This window comes from Brachycentrus maculatus, unplaced genomic scaffold, assembly GCF_059751285.1.
Source record: "Brachycentrus maculatus isolate JH-2025_06_01 unplaced genomic scaffold, ASM5975128v1 h1tg000039l, whole genome shotgun sequence".
Lineage (NCBI taxonomy): Eukaryota > Metazoa > Arthropoda > Insecta > Trichoptera > Brachycentridae > Brachycentrus > Brachycentrus maculatus.
Window position 1 is genome coordinate 958,159 of NW_028280793.1, and position 19,224 is coordinate 977,382.

General features: G+C 33.0%; 1 protein-coding gene across 1 annotated transcript in view; it reads right to left on the reverse strand.

Annotated features, from left to right (window-relative positions):
- The window catches only part of LOC148312472 (ATP-binding cassette sub-family G member 4-like), a 61,808-nt gene that overhangs the window by 12,622 nt on the left and 29,962 nt on the right, over positions 1-19,224 (reverse strand). Inside the window, exons 3-5 of the mRNA XM_088277121.1 lie at positions 7,380-7,566; positions 4,151-4,296; positions 1,202-1,440 (exon numbers count right to left, since the gene is read on the reverse strand). Of these exons, the coding sequence (XP_088133247.1) occupies positions 1,202-1,440; positions 4,151-4,296; positions 7,380-7,566 (572 nt within the window). The remainder of the gene's footprint in view (positions 1-1,201; positions 1,441-4,150; positions 4,297-7,379; positions 7,567-19,224) is intronic.

Here is a 19,224-nt window from a genome sequence, read left to right on the forward strand (position 1 = left end):
AAACTGTTTGTGCTTTTTACATTAAAGTGACACTAATCCACTACACGGCAAACCAAGACTAGAAATTAGCTTCACTCTGTTACTCGGCTGTCCAATTTTAAAACACAGTAAGGGACATTTTTTTTTGTAGTAGGTTTTTTTTGCATTTATGGACTAAGTAGACTCTACTTAGTCCAAAAATGCAAAAAAAAACCTACTACAAAAAAATGTCCCTTACTGTGTTTTAAATTTGGATAGCCGTACTAGCATTCACTCTCCTCTATGAATATTTCCATCCCTAGAAAACATACTTCCCGAATATACAAAATCATCGACCTGTTCCATAAATTCCACATTTACCAATATTTCACACCCAGAACTACATTCATCTCTTTCAAAAAGAATAATTGTGGACTTGCCAACATCCATCAGCATATAACTTTGTACACAACTTTTTGTTGTATGTTCAAATACTTGTTCACAAATCTGGGTTTCTCTACTTTCGCCCCTGGTAAAGTGATCACTTTTCACACATGTAACATTCACCATTGTTTATTGGAACTCAATCATGGAACGTTACAAGATTGATCATATACATATGTATGACTTCCAAAATTTGAGTAGTGTGGTTTTCAATAATAGGTAGAATGGTGAATGTTACGCGTGTGTAAAGTGATCACTTAACCAGCCTAAGACGTAAGTCCTATAAATGGACTGGTACCTCAAGCGGAGGGCTGATCACCTTTCCTTCATGTGTAAACGATCAAGATAACACTGCGTTTATATGACGCAGTGCCCTATGCACCATCGGGGTGCGGATAAGAGTTTATTATTATTATTAATTTTGGATATATTACCCAAAATTAAAAATAATAAATAAATTCAATATATTATTTTTCGACATCTCATCAAAGATGAAGAAGAATATGGAAGTCTAAGCATTTACGGGGCTGACGACCGTCATAGGCTGGTTTAAGTGATCGCTTTACACGCGTGTAACATTCACCAATTCTACCCATTATTGACAACCACCCTACTTAAATTCTTGGAAGTTCTATATATATATTTGAACCAATTTAAAAACCTTGTTCTTGAATCACTAGAACTTCACTAGAGACATCTATTGGTGAGATGTAAAGAAGCTTTACATCTCACCAATAGATGTCTCTCAACAAGTATTTGGACTCACTCAAAATGTTGCAAAAAATTTAATATAGCTTACAGTAATCTGCGGGGTTGTGATAAGGCGGGCAGCAGAAGCCGAGATCTCTGAGGTAGGGAATCAGGTTGGCCACGCTGCCCTGGTACACGCACTTGCCGTCCGCCAGCGCGTACATGTGGTCAAACATCTCCAGCAGCAGGGCGGAGGGCTGGTGGATGGTGCACACCACGGTCCTGCCCTCGGAGGCCAGCTTGCGCAGCAGCGCGATGCAGTGCTTGGAGGTCGAGCTATCTAGACCACTGAAATCGAAACACAGCATTTTTATTATGATTACCTTTTTTTTAAAAGGAATTATTATGATTCTGAATTGTGATGAATTTTTATTATGATTACCTTTTTTTTTAAAGGAATTATTATGATTCTGAATTCTGATGAATTTTTATTATGATTACCTTTTTTTTAAAGGAATTATGATTCTGAATTCTGATGAATTTTTATTATGATTACCTTTTTTTTAAAAGGAATTATTATGATATCTCTCCCCCTGGTCTCAATCCTGCGGATTGGTCTGCAGCAACAGATGACATCTCCTTCGCTATTCTCGTCTATTTTCAGAAGCCTTCTTCAGCTCCTCATACGTCGAGCAGCCCATATCTTCGTATTCGCTTAGGTATTCGCGGCATGGGCGTCCTCTGGCGTTTTTTTTTTTTTTTTCAATTCAATTCAATTTATTCAATAATTAATATATACATTACAAACAAACATTTAAGGCGTATACATTAAAAAAACAAATTAAAAATTACGCAAGAAGACTCTTGTTAAATGTGTAGAAGAATTCGCTTCGGAAAACTCCTTCGGACACATGGAACAGATCAATATCCAATGTGATATTGTTCAACATAGCGGTAGCTCTTCCTACAGGCATAACCATCGGCAGGTTGGTCCTGTGTATAGGAATGTGAAACAATCTATGCCGACGCTGTCTTAGGTAACTATCGGGAACATACAGACCAATGCTCTGGATAATTTCAGGATTATCGATCATACCGCGCAACAATCGATAAAAATGCGTAATCAAATACACATTCCTTCTAGTCTCTAAACTATTGAAGCCAAGCATACCCTGGAGAAACTGGGTCGGGTAGAGCCAAGGATAATAGCCGTACTCTCTCATGTAGAGATACCTCAAAAACTTCTTTTGGACTTTCTCTACCATAAGAGAGTACTTAGCTCGTGTGGCCTCCAAATCATCGAGCCACTCTCGAGTCTACTTTATATGCTGGTTGAGTGATAACTTTACAAACGTGTAACAAATTTTTAGAATGGATGGGGAAAAAATGACCATGGGAATATAGAAAAAAAAATCTTTATATTTAAATGTTTCCGTAGTGTAAGTTTCCATAGGTCAGCACGCTCGGCTACCGTACTGTGGAGATACTGGGTTCGATTCCCAAGGGGGGTCAAATAAATATAATTTTTTCACTCTTATACTTATTCAATATTACCTTGGACTGGTACCGGAAGCGGAGGGCTGATCACCTTTCCTTCATGTGTTAACGATCAAGATAACACTGCGTTTAAATGATGCAGTGCCCTATGCACCATTGGGGTGCGGATAAGGGTTTGAATGAATGAATATATCCATAAATATAAATATTTTACGGGGCTCTATGTTTCATTTTAATAATAATAAAACCCTTATCCGCACCCCAATGGTGTATAGGGCACTGCTTCATATAAACGCAGTGTTATCTTGATCGTTTACACATGAAGGAAAGGTGATCAGCCCTCCGCTTCAGGTACCAGTCCAGGGTAATATTGAATAAATATTGCAGTGAAAAAATCACTTATATTTATCTGACCCCCCCCCCCCTGGGAATCGAACCCGGGACCTCCAGAACGGTAGCCGAGCGTGCTGACCATTACACTACGGAGGCGGACATAATTTAATGTTTCATTTTACAGCATTAATTGTTTTAAATACATTTTAATCCCTTCATTTACAGAAGTATGCACGATACTCGGAAGATTTAAAATATTTTTCTAGCATATTCAATAACTGATGCTGAAAAAAATGTCATTTGTAACGCTGACAAATATCGATTTATTGCGGCAGTAAAAAAGCAAAAAAACTAATGACGATGAAAGGTTATATACAATACAAAGTATAATTTTTTTGTGTTTTAGTAACTTCCTTTTTTAGTATGTACATTTTAAGTATTAATATGTTTTTTCTATATCTCCAGGGTCATTGTTTTCTCACATCCATAGTTTATTTCAATAGGTCTACAAAAATGATTTCACTGTATTTTATAAGTGAAGGGCATCACTGCTGAATGGGAAGGGTAAATTGGGCGGGAAAAGGAGTATGGCAACAATGGGTAGGGCGCTCAGTGTTGCATACTCATACTCAAGAAAGAAAAACAAAACATTTGCAGAAACAGTCTTAAACTGGGTGATTCCCAAATAAAACTATTTTAAAAAGAAAGAAAATACAAATATACTACAGATGAAAACTTATTTTGTCCAAAGGCTTTCAATTGTATAGGTCCTTGTGTATGGTCCCACAATAAATTATTAGAATTACCTAGTTGGTTAATTAAAAAAAATCACTTGAGGCAGTTTGGTTTTTTTGGAGTAAAATTAATATAATTACCTAGTTGGTTAATCAAAAAACACCACTTGAGGCAGTTTGGTTTTTTGGAGTAAAATTAATATAATTACCTAGTTGGTTAATCAAAAAACACCACTTGAGGCAGTTTGTTTTTTTTTTTAAATGTAAAATGAATAGAACTACTTAGTTGGTGAAAAACACCACTTGAGGCAGTTTGGTTTTTGTAGTAAAATGGTAGAATAGAATAGTTACCTAGTTGGTTAATCAAAAAACACCACTTGAGGCAGTTTGGTTTTTGTAGTAAAATGATAGAATAGAATAATTACCTAGTTGGTTAATCAAAAAACACCACTTGAGGCAGTTTGGTTTCATTGAAGTAAAATAAATAGAATTACCTAGTTGGTTCATCAAAAAACATCACAGGTGGGTTATTGACTAGTTCGAGGGCAATTGCCAATCTCTTTTTTTGCCCCCCCGATAGACGGCCCGTTCTCGTTTTCCTCGCAGTATAAAGTCCCAGGGCTTCTACTATTTGCTTAATCTGCAACAATAACAAAACACACCTTTAATGAGATTAATACCATTAAAATTTGTATTTGTAACAAAAAGTCCATAAAAAAGCTTAAGACCAGTGGTTCTTAACCTGGATTCGATAGAACCCCAGGGGTTCGGTGAGTCAGTCTCCCGGGTTCGCCAGAGGTCGAAACACACCCGACTTATTGTATAATAGATCTAGTATATTATTTGAAAGGAATATATCAATCTAGCGATTAATTTTTACAAAATATTATTAAAAATGATACGATGAATGACCTATAATTTATTTAATAGATCTTGTGTATTATTTGAAAGGAATCTAGTAATAATATATGAAACTGGTGGGGTTCTGCACCTCCAGCACTGTAAAGATCCACTGGTTCAGACCAATCCTCACCCTCCTGTGTTGTGACTGTTTTATCTACTCCTATTTCTGCGGGAAGGCTGCGTAATGGTTGGTTAGTAAGTTTAAACATATTTGTCGCTTAAAACTGACCATTTGACAGCATTAATGATTACCACCATTCAACGGGTTAAAATGACAACAAAAAGTTACAGTTCACTGTTTTCCTATGCAAAACTTATCTGTGACATGTTTTTGTAATTACAGTAAAACCTCGATATATCGGACCTCTATTTGACGCTCTTCGGATATAACAAGCGATGAGATTCAAAATTTTCAAGAACCGGTTCCCCCTTAAGGCACTACCCCTAACCCCCCCCCCCATAAAAGAAATAGTTTTTACATTTCGCTCACTCATTTCAAGAACGTCATAAATAAAAAATCATCAATTTTCAGTTGTGCATGTTTTCAGAATGCCCAGAAAATGTACTATATCCCAGCAAAAGCGGCATATTTTTATATTTACCCGCTACAGGGCAGAAAGTGTTGTTTTTGCATTTTGAAGAAAGGGTTTTGTTTAATTATTTTTTTTAAATATTTCAAATGTTTTTCAAATTGTGAAATAACCTTCAGGTTTTACCTAAAAAGATGTGTTGCATAGTAAAAAGTTCAATAAGTGGCTTGATATTTATTTTTAATAAAATGTGTTATATTTTTAAACTTTAAAAACGTTCTCCTGAAAAATCAAGTTTTTTGATTTATGACGTTCTTGAAAGGAGTGAGCGATTTATTCATTATTTGTTTTTTATTCTGCACATAAACAGAACATTCACATACCAACTCAGAATGCTCCAATTATAATAGTAGGTACAGATTTAAAAGTCAATTAAAAGTAATGTATCAATGTGTAGTGATTTACTTTCTTATTTTTTTATGTATTAAATGTTATAGACAGGAAAACATTGTTTAATTGTACATTTTTTGAAGCGTATATCTTTCACAATATACTTTTTACTAAGTGCAATAACTTGAATTTTTCCACTTTTTTTTTCATCCTTCCAATATTTTTTTTTCAACACTGTTTCAAATATTAAAAGAGTGTTGATATTTTCAAATAAAAAGTTTTTTGATTTATTTTAAACCTGTTTTTTGTAACGGACTTTCGGTTTAAACGGACACCCCCTCCCCTTAATTAGTCCGTTATATCGAGGTTTTAGTGTAATTTCATACAATAATAAAGACATTGACATTAAAAAAAAAGGGAGTGTAAGGGTTAATATCTAAAGTCTAAACTGGAAAAACACTTTTTTTTTCTCCACAAAAAAACTATTCTGACAACTTAAGCTTTAGAGGAAAAACATTTAAATCATTTATGACCTGTAATTTAAAAAAAAATACATATGATATTTACATAATTTATTTTTTTGGCATAGTGACGTTGTTATTCTAAAACAAAAAAACGTTTTCATAATTCAAATAATTTAAATTTATGTGCGTATATTAATTTTACCAATTGTCCGCCTCCGTAGTGTAATGATCAGCATGCTCGCCTACCGTTCTGGAGGTCCCGGGTTCGATTCCCAGAGGGGTTTAATAAATATAAGCGATTTTTTCACTCTAATATTTATTCAATATTACACTGGACTGGTACCTGAAGTGGAGGGCTGATCACCTTTCCTTCATGTGTAATCGATCGAGATAACTTTGCGTTTATATGAAGCAGTGCCCTATGCACCATTGGGGTGCGGTAAGGGATTATATATTAATTTTAATAAAAACTACAACAAAAAACGTATCGCTATTATTGAACTTCGCAGTATAAGTACCACCTACCTACCATGCAAATTAACTGAACAAATTATAAATATATATTAAATAAACAGATTTTACATCGGTAAGTTTTCCTCCAAGAGCCGTTTTATTGTAGAACTATTTTAAGTGACCAAGCAGGTCTTAAAGTAATGCTGTGTAAACAATTTTTGCAAGAAAAATTATTATATTTTTAAAAAACAGTTTGGGGGTATTTTTAAGTTACTCATTTTGAAGACTTATATAAACAGTTGTGAATATAAGACCACTTTTTGACTGTATTAATGTAAACACAACATGTATCGAGAACTACAGATGTCCTCGTCAACAGGTGAGAATATAAACTATTTGTATTTTCACTTGTTAATGAGAACAACTGTAGTTCTCGAAAGTAGTTGTGTTCACATTAATAAACTCAAAAAGTGGTCTTATACAAGTGTTTTATTTTTATATCCAAATCATCATGTTATTCTACAACGTTAACACCTAATTAATAAATAATATTTTAAAAACCTGATACGAGGGCTCAATATATGATAGGGTTAAGTTTATCTGGCTTCCAATGCCTCCTATAGTTTATGTGACTATTAAAAAGTATTAACCCTTTTGACGCCGGAAGGTATATGGCCGTACCCAGCAAGCCGTCATTTTTTTCAACATAAATGTGAAAGCTTTTAGAAAGATGACTGTAACTTTGATAATATTGGTAAATTGTAATATTTTAGTATTTCTTGATCTTTCTAAAAGATGTTTCTATACATTCTAATTAAAAATATTGCAGTTGGGTTTAATGTTGGCTTGCGACAAGCTCAAACGAGAGTGCGTTTACGCGCTCACTTTGTATGGCCGGCCTGGCTTAATAAATACATTGATTTGTGAGACCTCAACATTCTAAATCATTTTGTTATTATAATGGCAGTACGTGGAGCACTTACCCTTTTTTGCTTTTCTTTGTGGCTGACTTCAGAGCCCAACTTGAGATTGGCGGCCGTGTTCATGGCTTCCTGGACGGTCAGCAAGGGCTGCAGCTGGTCGTCCTGCATTATGTAGCAGGCTTGCCGGCGGAACACTCGCAAGTCTCTCTCCTCTCCGTTCGTCGCAATCGACCCACTCCACGAAGATCTGAAACAAACCGTTTTGATATTTCAACCTACTACTACTGTTTCTAAGTTTTGTGTACTAAGCTTTGAGAATAGGTGTATGCGGAGAATTTTAGGCGTGCGGTGGTTTAACTTTGTGAGGAATGAAGAGATGAGGCGTAGGACGCAGAAAATCTTGGTCACAACTGTCATCAAGAAAATGCGATTCAGTTGGCTCGGCCATGTGCTCCGCATGCCTCCTGAGAGCCTTAATCAAGCTTGCCTCTTTTACAAGGTATCAGGTTCGCGCCGCCAAGGACGACCACTGACACTTCGTCGACAATTCTCGTCAGAACTTTGGGACGCGGATCTGAGGATGCAAGGGAGCTGGCAGCCGACAGAAAAGCCTGGAGATAGTTTGTGGACTCCATATGCTCCACCTAGGGAGCGGATATGGTTTAATTAATTAATTTATTTAATTACTACTGTTTCTGCTACCTTCTCGCTGTTTCTCTGCAGGGGTAGACAAAGAAGAAGAAACACCACACTATTCTGTTCTGACATACACTCCTAGCTTCCTTCAAGTCCATACATCTAGTCATACATACTCTCTGATTACGTAGACTTTTGACACTATCAGATTTTATATTCTAATTGATACTACTACTACTACTTTCATCACGCTGTTTCGCCGTTGGGGCAGGCTTAGAGGATGGAACGCCACACTCTTCTGTCTTCACATACACTCCTAACTTCGTTCACATCCATACATCTAGACATACATGACCTCCGATTATGTAGGCTTTTGACACCACCAGATTTTAGGTTATGATTAATCTGTTCTTGACAAGACATTTTTGACCGTCCTCGTTCTGTTCTCCCGTTCACATTTCACAAATATACTATCTTACTCATACTCTCGTTATCTATTTGCTCCACATGCCCATACCACTAATGCTGACTAACTAGCTACTATCACCAATATTGCCAACTATGACCAATATTTACAACATTTTGAGTGTGTCCAAATACTTGTTCACAAAATCTGGATTATCTCCAATTACAGGAGTTATTTTAATATTATTTTTTGATATCTCATCAAAGATGAAGAAGAATATGGATGTTTTACATCTCATCAATAGATGTCTCTAGTGAAGTTCTAGTGATTCATGAACAAGGTTTCTAAATTGGTTCATATATATATAGAACTTCCAAGAATTTGAGTAGTGTGGTTGTCAATAATGGGTACAATTGGTGAATGTTACACGTGTGTAAAGTGATCACTTAAACCAGCCTATGACGGTCGTAAGCCCCGTAAATGCCCAGACATCCATATTCTTCTTCATCTTTGATGAGATATCAAAAAATAATATGACCAATATTCACGGAGCTAAAGTGAAGTGGAGTGGAGCGGCTGAATACCCTCATTTTTTTCTCCCACATAATGCACACTGGAAAGCACTATAGCAAAAGTGTAAGAATCCCTTACCCGTAGCATGACCCGTAGCAGGGTGCAAAAAAGTGAAAGAGAAAAAAAAACAAACAAACTAGCTACTATCTCTTTCTGCCGAACTTTTAGAAATTCGGTGGTGGTTTTACAAATTTGTATTTACTTAGACTGACGATAGATGTCCGAATAAAGGAAAGAATGCAAGGCTGAAATAAGTATTATCGATAAACTTTAGAAAGATGTGTTGAGATGGTTTGGGCATGTGAAACGAATGAGTGAAGAAATAACAGTAAAACAAATTTATTAGGAGAATGTAGTTGGAAATTCTAGTAGAGTAAAAATTTGTATGATCAAATACTATAAATACTTGAAATTGGACAGGAGTAGGAATAAATATAATATTTTTTAAATATGAACAAGAGGGTTAAGTAAAGTTAAGTAATGTTTTGTTAAATATTATTTATTTGTGCGTAAAAATAAACGTCTCGCGGTTCAGAATTTAATAACACCGACGTACTATCAACCTTATAATAAATAATAATTATTGCTAATTAAGAAATAATAATAACATGACGTGTTTGTATTCATATCGCTCACTCCTTTCAACAACGTCATATATCAAAATTGTCAATTTTCAGTTGTTCATGTTTTCGCAATGCCCAGAAAATGTACTATATCCCAGCAAAAGCGGCATATTTTTAACTTAATATTTACCTGCTACAGGGCAGAAAGTGTTGTTTTTGCATTTAAAAAAAAAGGTATTGTTTAATTATTTTCTTAAATATACTAAATATTTTTAAAATGGAGAAAAAACCATTCAGGTTTTACCTAAAAAGATCTGTTGCACAGTAAAAAGTTTAATACGTGGCTTGATATTTATTTTTAATACATTTTATTATATTTTTAAACTTTAAAAAGATCTTGTGAAAAATCTAGTTTATTGATTTATGACGTTGTTGAAAGGAGTGAGCAATATTCGGACAAAATACTGTAAATTAGAGATGTGAATGATGGGTAACTGTTATTTTTTCGGCAAACCGATTGGGATAGTATTTGTTACTTCTTCTCGGCTAATATTTGTTTTTAGCTTAAGTATTTTTTAATTCAAATTGTCAAAAACATATATTAGGAGTTAGAGAAACACAATGCGCAACCAATTTGTGCACTAATTGGCATGACTACCTTTGACCGTCCTACACATACGACCATACGTGAAACGCTTGTTTTTGTTGCACCATTCCGTACTAACCTGTACCATGTATAAAATATCTGTGCCAAAAAAAAATTGTGTATACTGGATTCACATCCAAGAAAAGAAATGCGATAGCGAGAAAATACATCAGTTCCATTCTAAATGTTACTTTTATGGCTAATTTTATCGGATATGAATACATACAACAATACTGTTTACATAATTCTGTAGAAAAAATGTGATTTTTCTGGCCTGTTTCTCGGAATATTACCCAAGAGTAGGATGTTTAAATGGTCGAATCCAAAAATCGTCAAGACTTATTTCCATGTCAAATTGTAGTTACATTTAATTGGTGATTTATTATTAGCAAGTCTTTATTAATTGCTTTGCTTATTTAAATAATAATTTGTCTAGATTATCTAAACGAAGACCAGAATTATTTACATGTAAAATTTCTATACCCATTGATTTATAAAAATGATGGTCTACAGATATAAGGTGATTAGCAAATTCAGAAAAATTATTATTATTACACAAAGTGAACAATGAATGATAAGGAGAGTGTTATATTACCGTACCGCAAAGTTAATGATGATTTTAATATACAAAATATATTATTAGCTAGAAAACAGCAATACGCAACCAAATTTGTGCACCGATTGGCGTAACTAACCTTAAATGATCGAATGCAAAAACGGTCAAAGTAAAGACATTTTTTGTAAAGAAGTCATTAAATTGAGTTTGAATTCTATCGCCCGTGTCTACTGGAAATGCATACAATATTACTGTTTATAGTCTGTTTACAAACACCCCAGGTTTTATCAAGAAAAAACATAAAATAACGCATTGACGTATTCAGAAAGCTTCCACTACATAACCCATACATACAGTAACTAGTATTATGTATTTGAATCTATTATAATATTGGTATTTAATCAATTTATTATAGATGATATACTGAGCATTTCGTAAGCAAAGATGAAAATTCACAACATTTTGGATCTGTCCAAATCAACAACTGGTCATGTTTGACATCTTAACATAGATGAAGAAGAATATTAAAGTCTGGGTATTTACAGGGTTCATGACCTGTCATTGGCTGATTATGCTGGTTAACCAGCCTATGACAGGTCATAAGCCCTGTATATACCCAAACTTTACCCTGTATATTTTTTTGACATCTCAACATAGATGAAGAAGAAAATGGGAGTCTAGGCATTTTCAGGGTGAACGTTACATGTGTGTAAAGTGATCACTTAAACCAGCCTATGACGGTCGTAAGCCCTGTAAATGCCCAGACTTCCATATTCTCTTCTTCATCAATGTTGCGATGTCAAAAATGTAAAAATAACTCCGGAGTGGATAAAACCTAGATCTGTGAGCGAGTATTTGGACACACTCAAAATATCGTAAATAACTGGTCAAATTATATGCATCATAAAAATTGAAAATCATGTTTTCAGGCGTCTCCCAGTATGTAAAATTATTCGGGAAGAATCTTGCGTACATTTGAAAATAGAAAGGGTATTAAATAAAAGCTTTCCCAATCCAATCACAGATGGCTCCAGTGGACTCACATGAACAGTGTCATGAAATTAATTATTTTTACTTTAGCTCTAAATTAAGTCTGCTTTATTAATCTTCTTAACTTTTGATATATTTTATTCTTGCTGTTTATTTTTAACTCATTTAACAATTCGCTCACTCCTTTCAAGAACGTCATAAATCAAAAAACTTGATTTTTCAGGAGAACGTTTTTAAAGTTTAAAAATATAACACAATGTATTAAAAATAAATATCAAGCCACTTATTGAACTTTTTACTGTGCAACAGATCTTTTTAGGTAAAACCTGAAGGTTTTTTCTCCATTTGAAAAATATTAGGTATATTTAAAAAAAATAATTAAACAATACCTTTTCTTCAAAATGCAAAAACCACATTTTCTGCCCTGTAGCGGGTAAATACTAAGTTAAAAATATGCCTCTTTTGCTGGGATAGGTATAGTACATTTTCTGGGCATTCTGAAAACATGCACAACTGAAAATTGAAGATTTTTGATTTATGACGTTCTTGAAAGGAGTGAGCGATTTGTAAAATTTGTAATTGGAATATTACAATAACCTGTTTTATTTGTTCATTATTGTAAATGTATTGATGTTAATATTCTGTTAAATTTCTAAATAAATAAAATAAAATGTAGGAATTCCAACATTTTGAGTAGTCGGCTGTCGAAACTCAAAACACAGTAAGGGACATTTTTTTTGCACTTTTGGACTAAGTAGATTCTACTTAGTCCAAAAATGCAAAAAAAGGTACTGCAAAAAAATGTCCCTTACTGTGTTTTAAGTTTGGACAACCGTAGTGTGATTGTCAATCATGGGTAAAATGGTGAATATTACACGTGTATAAATTGATAATTTAATCCAGCCTATGAGAGGTCGTAGGCCCTGTAAATACCCAGACATCCATATTCTTCTTCATCTATGTTGAGATGTCAAATTATATACATTCACACCTAAAATGATTCCTTCGGCTCGATATACTGGCATTAAAAATGTAATTTTTACTGCCGCGAGCGGTAGGTTATATGTACTTACGAACGACTAAGGATTACGGTGTTCAGTGCACGCGCACCGAGTTTGCACTCGACCATCTGATTAGTTTGACGTGAATCATCTGATCCGGTGCGCATGCACCGAACGCACCGAGCGCCGTTCCTTTGTCTGTAACTTGTCATACTATGGCTCACGGGGGACCTAATGGTCTCGCAGAGTTGAACTATCACCAAAGATAATATTATCAAAAATAAGTTTTTTTTTTCATTCTAATATTCATTGACACTATTTTGAGCGAGTCCAAATTCAACTTATGACAGGTCATAAGCTTTATAAATACCCACACTTCAGATATTCTTCTTCATATATATTGAGATGTCAAAAATATAAAAATTACTCTTAAATTAAAGAACACCCAGATTTGCGAACAAGGTTTTGAACACACGCAAAATTTTCTGAATAAAATAACTTGTTAAATTAAGATGTAAAAAAATAATTAAGTCGTGTTTTCAGGCGTCTCCCAGTTTGTAAAATAATCTGGATAGGTTCTTGCAAAGATTTATGTAAAAGGGATTAGATTTAGATTTATGTAAAGATTTATTTATTTTAATTTCTCTACCAAGCAAAAGCTTTCCCAATCTAATCATAGAAAACTCTAGTGAACTCACATGTACAGTGTCATGGGGTTATGTAGGAGTTCCAAAAAGTTGAGTATGTAGTCTGGTTTTCAATCATGGGTAGAATGGTGAATGTTACACGTGTATACAGTGATCACTTAACCATCCTATGACAGGACAATAATTATATTTCAAAACGGATTATTTATTCGATTTATTAATTACTTATTGCAAATAACTTAAAAAAATTAAATTTCCTCCTTAATTATGCGGCTTAGTTTATTCTCGCTTTTTAATTAAAATTTTTACTTTTTTTATCTACTTATTTTTTGTTTTATTATTACCTACTCTTTATTAACGACCAAATTTCTATTATTTATATAACGCTCACTCCTTTCAAGAACGTCACATATCAAAAATCGGCAATTTTCAGTGTGCATGTTTTCAGAATGCCCAGAAAATGTACTAGATCCCAGCAAAACCGACTATATACTTACTTAATATTTTTCAAATGGAGAAAAAACAATAAGGTTTTACCAAAAAGATCTGTTGCACAGCAAAAAGTTCAATAAGTGGCTTGATATTTATTTTCAATACAATTCACTATATTTTTAAACTTTAAAAACGATCTCCTGAAAATTCATATTTTTTTTATATATGACGTTGCTGTAAGGAGTAAGCGGTATGTATGTTAGTCCGCCTCCGTAGTGTAATGGTCAGCACGCTCGGCTACCGTTCTGGAGGTCCCAGGTTCGATTTCCAGGGGGGTCAAATAAATATAAGTGATTTTTGAACTCTAATATTTATTCCATATTACCCTGGACTGGTACCTGAAGCGAAGGGCTGATCACCTTTCCTTCATGTGTTAACGATCAAGATAACACTACTTTTATATGATTCAGTGCCCTATGCATCATTGGGGTGCGGATAAGGGTTTGAAAATGAAACATAAAGAGTAAATAGTAGTAGGCATAGGCTATAAAACTTAAAAAGTTGAAGCCTAAGTAGGGTCAAGATAAGCGGTGTTGCATAAGCCGTATCTAGATTTCAGCCACTTGGGCGTTGGGTAATTCAAAAAGGGAAAAAAATGAAATCCAGCCCTGTCTGCCAGAAGAGAACTACAACATCCTCCCCGTCTCCCTTGCTCCGCACTCCACGCGAGAGTTCGTTCGGTGCACGCGCACCGAGAAGCGGAATGGATAGGAAATGCACCGCAGTGGCCCAAATACTCGACGATCAAGGGGGAGGGCGTTGGGTACACGTGCACTGAGTTTGCACCCAGATTATACAATGTTTACATCTGATGGTATTTACATGTTCTGGGAACTTATTTTTTTATTACCTCATCAATGACGATCGTCTCAACCGCATAATGCAAAGGAAATCAACAAATTCATAAAATGCACAATATTTTGCTAAAAACACCGTTATTGTATTAAAAAACATAAGTTTTTCCTCGAAATAAATATATGGTTTTTATAAGAAAAGAGTAAAATATTTTTGAAATTAAAAAAGTAATAAAATTTGTAATATTTTTAAAACAATATTAAATAAATAAAATAATAAAAATCAACTAAAAAGTAGGTACAGGCTATAAAACTTATATATATATATATATATATATATATATATATATATATATACATAAATATTTATATATATATATATATATATATATATATATATATATATATATATATATATATATATATATATATATATATATATATATATATATATATATATATATATATATATATATATATATATATATATATATATATATATATATATATATATATATATATATATATATATATATATATGTATATATATATATATATATATTTATTTATATATATATATATATATATATATATATATATATATATATATATATATATATATATATATATATATATATTTATATATATATATATATATATATATATATATATATATATATATATATATATATATATATATATATATATATATATATATATATATATATATATATATATATATTTATATATATATATATATATATATATATATATATATATATATATATATATATATATATATTTATATATATATATATATATATATTTATATATATATATATATATATTTACCACGTTTAATGACTATGTTTAAAATAGCGAAATTGTTATTGTTTTTTATCGCAATATCCTGTCAATGTTCTATGTACAGAAAGAATAAATTCATATTTATTCATCAATTATTTGTGCACCTCCGTGGCGTAGTGGTCGGCGCGATTAGCTACCGAGCTGGAAGTCCTAATTTGATTCCCGATTGTGATTTTTCACTTTGATATTTCATTTATATTACTTGGAGAGTTCGAAGTTCTATTTTCTCTGCCTACTCTGTGAGTAATGGTAAGTTAGTCAAATCAATATATCAAAAGAACTTTATAAAATAAAACAACTTTGTTTTCAACCACTTTTTTATCGATACATTTATTCTCCAACCGGTTTCGATAAGAACCTTGTCATCATCAGGGTTAAACGTGTACTCTAAACCCTGATGATGATAAGATTCTTGTCGAAAACGGTCGGAGAAAAAATGTACCAATAAAAAAGTGGTTAAAAACAAAGTTGTTTTATTTTATAAAGTTTATAAAATGTGTCTACGAAAAACATTCAAGAAAATATATCGCTCATTCCTTTCAACAACATCATAAATCAAAAATCGTCAATTTTCAGTTGTGCATGTTTTCGGAATGCCCAGAAAATGTACTATATCCCAGCAAAAGCGGCATATTTTTAACTTAATATTTACCCGCTACAGGGCAGAAAGTATTGTTATGCATTTTGAAGAAAAGGTATTGTTTATTTTTTTTTAATAAACTAGTTCATTTTTAAATAGAGAAAAAACCTTCAGGTTTAACCTAAAAAGATCTGTTGCACAGTAAAAAGTTCAATAAGTGGCTAAGTATTTATTTTTAATAAATTGTATTATATTTTTAAACTTTGAAAACGTTCTCCTGAAAAATCTAATTTTTTTATTTATGACGTTCTTGAAAGGAGTGAGCGATATATCAAACTAGGGACCAAATACGCATAAAAATCAGAAAATACCTACACACATATATATATATATATATATATATATATATATATATATATATATATATATATATATATATATATATATATATATATATACATATACATAGTATGTTTGCTGTCAATAAGTTAAACGTAGGTACTAATATTTTTCATTTATAAAATGTGCCTTTGTTTGATACGTAAAATGATCTACATGATTCATCAGTGACCACGACAAAAGAATATGGTAAATTATAAGGAACTTGTTTCTTTGTGTTGCCATGGACGAGACGTGGCGATCTGTGGTTACGACGAAAACCAAGAAAACTGAACGCAGTTTAGAAATAAGAAAAAAGCAAACTCGAGAGAGTTCAAAATCCAGACGAGCGTTTTCGTATAGAGAACAACATGTATAAATAGATTTACTAAATATCAAAACACCTCACGAAGTCCCATACTTTCAAGTGAAGGGTTATTTTAACTAGCGTTCATATTTTAAAGCGTTTTCAAAAGCAAAGTTATTATTTGGGAATTCAACAGAATAGTAACATCATGTTTAACACATCGCTCACTCCTTTCGACAACCTCATATATAAAAAAACTAGATTTTTCAGGGTATCGTTTATAAAGTTTAAAAATATAATAAAATGTATTAAAAATAAATATCAAGCCACTTATTGAACTTTTTGCTGTGCAACAGATTTTTTTAAGTAAAACCTGAATGTTTATTCTCCATTTGAAAAATACTTAGTATATTTAAAAAAATAATTAAACAATACATTTTCTTCAAAATGCAAAAACAACACTTTTTGCCCTGTAGCGAGTAAATATTAAGTTTAAAAATGCCGCTTTTGCTGGGATATAGTACATTTTCTGGGCATTCCGAAAACATGCACAACTGAAAATTGACGATTTTTTACTTTTATATATGACGTTGTTGAAAGGAGTGAGCGACATGTACGATATACGAGCGTTACAAAACAAGTATAGGTACGTATACTGTTTCAATTACAAAATTCCACACTTGTAAAAATACCTGGAATAGAGATGGGAAGGTGAAATAGGAGAAAAAGGAAAGATCAAAGCTCAAATCTGAGTGTGGTCTAAAAGATCTACAGTCTAAGTATTTCAGAAATCTATTTTGTACATCTTAGATTCTCCGTTTGTATGTTTCATAACTAGGATAACACAATGGATCTTAGTCAGACGGAAGGAATATCTTATTTAACGTACTCAACCTATAAAGTATTTTATTAGACTCGTATAGTGTTTATAACAGCCGATATAATTAATATTTTCTTTCATCATTTTCTTTTGTAAAATTCGCCTTCGAAAAAACTTTATTTTCGTAAGTTGGCAATGAATGACGTCACAGAAACGATGGACTTTAATGTTGGTGTCATTGCAAAATTATTGGTGGCTCTATTTGTTGATGTTTATGGTCCACCTTCACACTTCCATAGACAATAAACGAAATGACGTCATAAAACGTTCGATGACGGAAATTTGACGTATGCGAAGGTACGTTTTTCGTTTTATTAAAATATCTAAAGTTTAAACTTTAATATCTCCCTTAGTTCCCTACAGATTTCAATAAGAATGTTATCGATAGTCTTGTGATTTTTCATATTAATTTATTAGCCGATAATCCAACATCGTGACAAAGGCCTATTGGGATCCATATTCAAGGTTTTAAAGCTCTGTAAATACACAGACGTCTATATTCTTCATCGTCTATGTTAAGATATCAATATAGAAAGGCAAGATTGCAAAGCATTGCTTCGCCTTTGTGTCATTTGCTTGACCTCAGTAGATGTCCGGTTCGTGACAGAGGTGTGAGTCAGTCATGTACAATGTTGCCCTTAAAGTAATTATATGCGCGTACAGTAAAACCTCGATACAACGCACCTCTATTACACGAACTTCGGATATAACGGACGAAAATCCGGTCGAAAGTAAAAAAATAAATTAAAACGCCCTGTTAATATTATAACTAACTAACTAACTAACCATCACGCCGCTTCTCCGCAGGGGTAGGCAGAGAGAATAGAGCGCCACACCACTCTATCCTTGCAAACATTCTTCGCCTCTTCCACGTTCATGCATCTCCTCATACATACCCGCCGATTGTTACGACTCCTAACCTGACCGCTTTCAAGTATTTGGCATACCTGATCGTGCCATGTTTTTCTCGGTCTTCCTCTGCTTCTTTTCCCGCTAACATTCGCCTCATAAATTTGTTTTACCGTTCTTTCCTCACTCATTAGTTCTACATGTCCAAACCATCTCAACACACCTTTCTTAATTTTATCGATAATGCTTATCTCAGCTTTGCATTCCTTCCTTATATTATACACGCTTAAATTCAAGGATCGCCGCATGTAAACAATTTTTAGCGGTCATGATAATCACTTTATACGTCTAGCACTACAATGGATAATTGTCATGGTGTGTTATTATTGGCTAATAAATTAATATGAAAAATCACAAGACTATCGGTAACATTCTTATTGAAATCTGTAGAGAAGTAAGGGAGATATTAAGGGTTAAACTTTAGATATTTTAATAAAACGAAAAACGGACACCGCTATACGTCATCGAATTTTACGTCATCGGGTGTATTATAAAGCGTATCCGATTATGTATCTGCTTAATGTAGTGTAGTAGTAGTAGTGTGGATTCGTTTCTGTGACGTCATTCGTTACCAACTTACGAAAACAACGTTTTTACTAAGACGAATATTGCAAAGAAAGTGATGAATGTCAATCATTCCTCATTTTCTTTTGAAAAATTAGTCTTCGTAAAAACGTTGT